The sequence below is a fragment of the Nilaparvata lugens genome, chromosome 3 (genome assembly GCF_014356525.2).
Source record: "Nilaparvata lugens isolate BPH chromosome 3, ASM1435652v1, whole genome shotgun sequence".
Taxonomy (NCBI): Eukaryota; Metazoa; Arthropoda; class Insecta; order Hemiptera; family Delphacidae; genus Nilaparvata; species Nilaparvata lugens.
Window position 1 is genome coordinate 143,207 of NC_052506.1, and position 7,905 is coordinate 151,111.

At 38.5% G+C, this 7,905-nt stretch overlaps 1 protein-coding gene across 1 annotated transcript in view; it reads left to right on the plus strand.

Annotated features, from left to right (window-relative positions):
• The window catches only part of LOC120350697, a 29,050-nt gene extending 21,924 nt beyond the window's left edge, over positions 1–7,126 (plus strand). Inside the window, exons 5-6 of the mRNA XM_039425280.1 lie at positions 4,266–4,482; positions 6,950–7,126. Of these exons, the coding sequence (XP_039281214.1) occupies positions 4,266–4,482; positions 6,950–7,126 (394 nt within the window). The remainder of the gene's footprint in view (positions 1–4,265; positions 4,483–6,949) is intronic.
• Positions 7,127–7,905: the final 779 nt, after the last annotated feature.

Below are 7,905 nucleotides of genomic sequence, written 5' to 3' on the forward strand. Positions count from 1 at the left end.
CTTTACAAGAACCAGGAGTTTTCCCTATACTAACATTCCATTCATCACCTGGTTGTAATCCAGTGTGATATGCTTGGCAGTCTCTCCAAACTGATTAGTCCCCGTGACCTACGTGAGTTCCACTCCTGGCCTTGCCTTGTAGGTCCTTCCGCTGAGAGAGGGGACGCCAAACTACCTATAGGGCGCCCGGCCACCCTCGACTCAGCCTCTGACCCACATTTGTGCCTGGAGTTTCACCCAGCGGTGAAAGACGAGGTTCTAAGACCGGATTATTATTTTTCGCCCCACTTGGATGTAATGAGCTGGTTTTCATGCGTCATAAGGAGGCCGAAAATGATTGTTTTCCGACCAGGCCGGTAAAATTTTTACGGCCCTAGGGCTGTAAAATAACCTTGAAGTCAGCTGATTCTGATTTGATGTGAACGTTTTTACAAAATGGTTTATGAAACGGAATCAGTTTATGCTTATAGAATTGAATAAGTATTCTGCAATAAGATACTATCATTTTATTTGGATGAATTAAATACAAATGAGATATTATAAACTATTCAAATTCAATTTTCAGAGTATAATAGAATCTAACCTCAAACCTCCTAGTACTGCGTTTATCAAGGAACATAGTGGATATACGGAATCATTTTATGCTTCTAGAATTCAATAAAGTATTCTGCAATAATATACTATCATTCTATTTGGATGAATAAAATACAGATAAGATATATATTATTATAAACTATTCAAATAATTCGATTTTCAGAGTAGGATAGAACTTCTAACCTAAACTTCCATTGACATTCAGATTGGCCAAATTTCAAGTGTGCTAAAACAGCTGGTCAAAAACTTTTCATTATTTGTGTTTATCATTCAATAATTAAAACTTTATAATAATATCATCTTATTGTCATTTGGAAGAATAAAAAGTTTAAACTCAACCTCTTACATAATTGAACATAATCTTTAGGTTATTTAGACAAATCAGAATAAAAAATAAAATACTTGGACAATTTCCTGATATTCAGATTACCTCAGATTTGCTAGAGCAAATCACATAGACCTTCCACTTTTGCTTTCGGAAGTGCTTATAATAGACAATAAAATTTTCATAATATATTGTTTATTTTCCTGTGTGGCGAAAAATAACGTTCTCACCATGGGCAAAAATGTTTTCCGGCTCTCAATCTTTTCTAGTCCTCGGCCTACGGCCTCGGACTTGAAAACCGATTTCGAGCCAGAAAAGTCTCATTTTCGGCCCTAGGTGCGAAATATACTATTATTTCCTGAAAAAAAACGAATTTCAAGACTGTGTTGGCGTCGGACCATACGATTGAATGAATGAATCGACAATAGATCTGTAGAGATAACTGCGTGATTATATATATAGTAATACAAGGTGAGGCATAATAACAAGCGATTTTAAAAATACTGTTAAATAAAAAACCTTTGTTAAAAAATTATTTTATTCCACAATATTAAAAAACATGAAAAAGCATTTTCTGCAACAGTAAAATGTCAGTTATTTTTGAAAAATAACTCCAGTAAGATGGCGTCCGTTTAAACGTACACATTCCTCCAGCCGGACCTTGAAGTGACTCATCACATTTCGTAGCATTGCCAGTGGGATTGACCAACTTCCTGCCGGATCCGCTCTTTCAGGGCTTCAATTGTTTAGGAGGATTACCTTGGTAACCTTACTTTTCAGATAACCCCACAAGAAAAAATCACATGCTGTGAGGTCAGGTGAACGAGAGGGCCATGCAATATCTCCATTTCGGGAGATCACACGATTTGGAAACAACTGATTGACAATATGCATGCTTACTCAAGCAGTGTGGGATGTTGCTCCGTCTTGCTGGAAAAACATTTCATCGTTCACTTCGTACTGTCCAAGTTGTGGAGTAAAAAAGTTGTCCAACATCTCTGCGTATCTCTGCGAAGTCACTGTCACCGCATTGCCTTGGCCATCTTCAAAGAAGTATGGCCCTATGATCCCTAATGAAGACATGGCGCACCACACAGTTACTTTTTTTGGAATGCAATGGCTGCTGATGCAGTTCTCTAGGGTTAACATCACTCCAAAATCGAAAGTTTTGCTTGTTAACATAACCTGAGAGATGGAAGTGCGCTTCATCACTCATCCACAAACGGTTACAATGTCCACGTCTTCATTAATCAAATCCAAAAATTCTAAGCTGAACCGGCTTCTGCTTACAAAATCCGTTTCCTTTAGGGCCTGAACCATTTGGATTTTGTACGGGTGGAAGTGCAAATCTTGGTGTAAAATTCGTCTTACCGTTCGTTCTAAAATCGTCATGAGTGATCTGTCCTACCATCACTTCTCCAACTTGCAGAAATAAGTCGGCTCGAAACCCTGCAAGAAGTTGGAACCACAGCGTTCCGATCCTACTCATGTCCGATATCTCTGTAGAGTGGAAGGGTGGTGGTAGGATAGCTGACAGGTGGTTAGTGATTCGAAATGATAAGTTACTACAATTTTTTTCTTATATGCACTTTGAATGTTTTCCTGCTTTGCATCAAAAAGAGCGAAGGAGTGTTGGCCAACGAACTCTATTTGTATAGCCTAATAGTCAAAGAATGTGTTTAGAATTTGAAGTTATTGATGAAAGCAATCGAAAGTAATCGTCAAACAAACAGACAAATGGACAACGACTTGATGATCTAGTCTTCAGTATAAGAACTCATTACGTTTGTTCAATGAACTAGAAATTTGATCACTTAAGCCGTGTCCACTCTGAACAAATGTTTGCAAATAGGAATGAATATCACTAATCAATTTCAAATGCATGAATAAATGGAGGAAGAAAAAGAAAAGACTAGCAACCATTCTCTCTCACATTCACTCACCTTGCACACTTTCCAATAACAGCTCATCTTACTAATGCTTATTGCAAGCCACCAAAATTACATTTCAACTACGAAATAACATTAAATAAGGATTCTAAATGGTCAGACATGAGACCTCTGAGCCATCTAAGAATTCTTTTTTCGGAAAACAAGTTGATTCTGAACCATCTTGATTTCAATTGGGATTTTATTAAAAAACTTTGGGCCAAGAAATACAAACTATTTCTGGAAACAAGTGGTATACGATTTGGGAAGTCTCAGTAAATCAGCTGTCACTCTCCTAGTTTGATAGCGGGGACACCCCTGAGCAACGTATGACCACCGTTTCCAGACATTATAAAGAACATATACAGGACCTTAAACACATATATATATCTAAGAGGCAAACATCCAAGGCACTGAAATAGAGGAAAATAATGTTCATATCTACCTTTTTTTTATAACACGGACTATCGATTTAGTCCAGTCAATATAGACATAAAAAAGGGGGTGTGCTTGCAATTTATATTGTAGCTCTGATTTTTTAATATATTATTTGGGTACATAAGAGAAGTCCAGAACCAATTTCTTCATGCAAACTTTCCTGTGCTAGATACAGGGTGGCCCAAAACATCGTATTTTCGGCTCATTTCCAGTTTTCAGCTATTTCTGCAAATCTCGTAATCGGACAGAAAAATTTGATCTCGCCTTTTTTCTAGAATATGAAATTCTGAATAAAATGAGATCATTCGGAACTCTGTATCTCCAATGAGTACTAAGTTATGATTTTTCAAAAATGAGTGAAATTTGAAGAGAAAATCAATTTTTGATGAATTTTAGATTTTGATCAACAATATCTTCCGATTGTTACCATTGAGATGTATAATTCAAAATCCCTCTGGGCGCATTTTTGTGCTCTACAATCTGAGATCAGGTAGAGCGCTCTATCTCATATAGATTTCCGTGTACACCTGAAAACAATGCTCCTTGTATTGTGAAAAACACCTAACTTTCAGCTTCAACCATCATCACCAACTACATAGTCTTCACATTGATATTTTGCACAATGACATAAGTTCATAATATTATGTTCTATGAGAATCACCCGTTAGATGCACTTCATTTCAGTATTTCCTAGTGGAGATGCGCGCTTAAGGACCCCTCAAGGATCAAAATTTCAAACACTTATAACTTCTGACACAATGCTCAGATTTCATCGTACTACACTTCATTCTTCTCGGCTCGTCAAGGCGGTACAAAATCATGCAAGGAAATTTTGCATGAAGAAATTGGTTCTGGACTTCTCTTATGTACCCAAATAATATATTAAAAAGTCAGAACTACAATATAAATTGCATGCACCAATGTATATAGTATATGGACTAATTATATAACGGACTATAACTTCACTGTTTATATTGCAGATACGCAGACCTAGTGCACTTGACAGCTTTAAACGTGGCCACCCTCTACCAAGGTGTGCCAAGCAACATCCTCCTTCACTCTCACACCGACGAGCACCTCCTTGTCTACGAGCGATACTCCCTGGCCGTCTGCAATGTGATCGCCATGAGCGCATTCCACGCAGATTGCGCGACTAGTCGAGATACCGCAGCGACTGATCACCTGTTTCTCGGACAGGTTGCCCTCCAGGAAGACGTCGCCTGAGAGTTTGCTGACGTTTGCGTTTCTCAGTCCGCTCAGTCGGATATCGTTCTATAAGGTGATGTGGTTTACACTATTCAAAGTTCCAGTTTTCCGTCTGTTGCTTAGACGGATATCGTTCTATAAGGTATCTTTCGTAATTGAATCGTAAAGTGGACATTACATCCATACTTATCCACGTCATCAAATAAAAATCTGGTGTGGCGCACTCCACACCACAACGCTTTCCTTGCCGTTATGAAAATTGATCACGTGACGCTAGTGTTCACGCGCATCTCAAGTCTACTATTCAAAGATCTGAGCCAGCTGGTGACAGGACAATAACGCTGGAGACACACGAGGCCTGCTATCTCTTCATAGTGAATGATTTAATAGAATCAACAGTTGTCAACAGTTAGCAATGGAATAATCACATTTTCTCGAATTCCGAGCTTATTTTCAATTTTAGGTGAAAATGTTACTAAACATTAATTGTAGAGATTTTCATGCTCAATTTTCTCCACTTGAAATATTTCGTTTAAATTGTATCTGAAGCCTGATAATTGGAAATCTAAAATCAAACTTTGCATATATGGGGCGGAGTTCCTGAAATTTTTACAGATATGGGATTTATGGCAGTTGATATAGCTTTTCAATGACAATTTTAGGTAGAAATTTGAAAATTGGGGAACCTTAATTTCTTTCGGAAAGCAATACTTTCCTTACCTATCGTAATAGGGCAAGGAAAGTAAAAAAGTCATTCTATTCTATAAGTTGATGTGTTTTCAATGAATTTTAGTTTCAGAAATGCTGCAGATTATAGAATACAATGATTTTCTTATTCTCTGACGTGACAAAGTAATCATAACTAAGTTAATTATAACTTTAGTGAGCAACAAGACTTAACCTACTTCGGACTATGTATAACCTGATCTAAATTTGAGAGAGGAATAGCACAAGGTTACCTTATTTTTTCTCTCCCTATCATTGATGTACTAATTTATTGTATGAATCAATAAATAATAAATGGTAGCTCTATCACTCAAACATGTCCTACAAATAAATTTCAAAACGTACAGAGATAAATCAAATTAAATCTTCATTTTTCCCCCAAAAAAACGTAATTACAATGACAATGGTTATGTTTATGTTTTGAAGGGACGGATTCAAAGGTTCAAAGAACCTCACACGTCAACCGAAGCTTATTGTGTTATTTAGTTATTTAGTTATTTATTTATTTATTTACATTGTGTACAAATACTTAACATGAGGAAAGGCCAACAGGCTCATGCCCAAAACTGTCCCATTCCAATTTATACTATAATGTCCAAATCAAAATGTTGGTTATGTCACTTTCACTTTTCAAAATACAATTTACACTCTTCAATACTCAGATAAACGAGCAAATTTTGAATCTAATAGATACTATTAGAATCTGAAATTAAAAAATCTAGAACAGTAGCTAGGCTAAATAATTATTCAAAAAGTCTAAATTTTGAATGAAACTAGAAATTTTTGAGCTAAAAACTTCTCACTTTATAGAAAACTTTATAGAAAAGTGTTCCCAAGTAGTATGTTAGTTAGGCAAACCAACTCCCGTGTCCTTTACAAGATCCAGGAGTTTCTTCCCTATACCAACATCCCATTCCTCACCTGGTTGCTTACAGCCAAACAGAGCCCTTCTTCTAGCTCCAAGACTTTCGCAATCCAGTATGATATGCTTAGCAGTCTCTTCAGACTGATTACAAAGCGTACACATCTGGCTTTCATTTCTGAGTCCAATTGTGTGGAGATGTTTCCTGAAGTGGCCATATCCAGTTATCAGGGCAATCACCTGCTTGACCTGACCTCTACCCAGACTCACCAGCCACCTGGTGAAGCGAGGGCTTGCGTCTGCCAGCAGCCTTTTGCCAAGTGCTTGACCAGGGTGACCCTGCCATTGCTGGTGGTGTAAGTCTCTGGACCATTTACTTATTATGTGGAAGGCTGTTGTCTTACTTAACCCAGCTCTGGGCAAAGGAATGGCATACTAGAACCCCCGCTTAGCAAGCTCATCTGCACGCTCATTACCTCCTATGCCTACATGGCCAGGTACCCAACCAGGATGCACAGAGTTGAGCGTTGCAAGCCTGCTGAGCGTTTTGTGGTACTCACACATCAATTTGGACTTGATTTCATTGGAGTCAAGAGCCTTGAGGGCTGCCTGACAATCTGAAAGTATTACTATATACTTATCGCAATAGCGCCTGGCAATGCCTATGTTGGCACAAGCCATGATGCCCCAAATCTCTGCCAGAAAGAACATACTTTCATACTGTACATCTGTACGTGGAGGTTACCGTGATCATGACAATGGTTATAAAAGAAAAAAGTAAAATACAATATAGAATGAAATAGGTACGGTACTATGAATAAAATACAGTTCTTTCTATGAATAAAATATTTTGATGATTTATTTTAACAGATGATGTTGAGTCGTGGTTCGTCGGAGGCGTCTGGGGAGGTGCAGCGCTCTGGAGGTGTTCGCGAGGCCCAGGATGCGGCCAGGAAGCTGGCTGAGGCACGAGAGGTGTTCTGGGAGAGTTCGGGACGTCTAGTCGATACTTTGGGTCAGGCCAACTACATAACATCACTCAGATAAAGCCACAGCCAATGATCTATATATAAAAGCCGAAATGGCACTCACTCACTGATTGACTGACTCACTCACTCGCAGAACTAAAAATCTACCGGACCAAAAACGTTCAAGTTGGTTTTTTAAGGGTTTTAAAGTTCGTCTTTTAGCATGTATATTCTTCTTATTCTCTAATATAATGAAAAATGTCCATACCATATGTAATATAGAACTATAATCTAGAGAGGAGTACCTCTTCGAAACGTTGTTAACTGTTAACTAGATTAATAATTTTGTCAGGTTGGCATTAAGTTGAGTTGACTTTGTTAGGTTGGCACCAAGTTGAAGATTGAAATGCATTTATCGCGAAAAATTGATTGGGGACTGCTACTTCAATCAGAGCTCTTCCTGGGAATATTATATTACTAGCCGCGTCAGGCTCGCTTCGCTTGCCCTATCCGTGTAGTCTGGACCCCCGACTGGATCGTCCTAACATATGATAAAAATGCTCAAATGAAAAATGCAGGCGAGCGAAGCAAGCCTGCTGATCTTATTCTTGGCTGATCCAGTCGGGGGTCTAGGGGGGGGGAGCCCCCTGGCTAGACGGATATGGCGAGCGAAGCGAGCCTGACGGCTAGTATCATCATATTTGTAAACATGAATAAGGGTAAACGCGCACTAGCACGGCCATGACCAAGACCACGACCAAGACTAGTACTTGTCTGGATCCTCGACCAAGACCAAAACCAAAGTTTTACATTTATGAATGTACTGGTCTGTCAATTGGTCTGTACGACCAAAGTGTA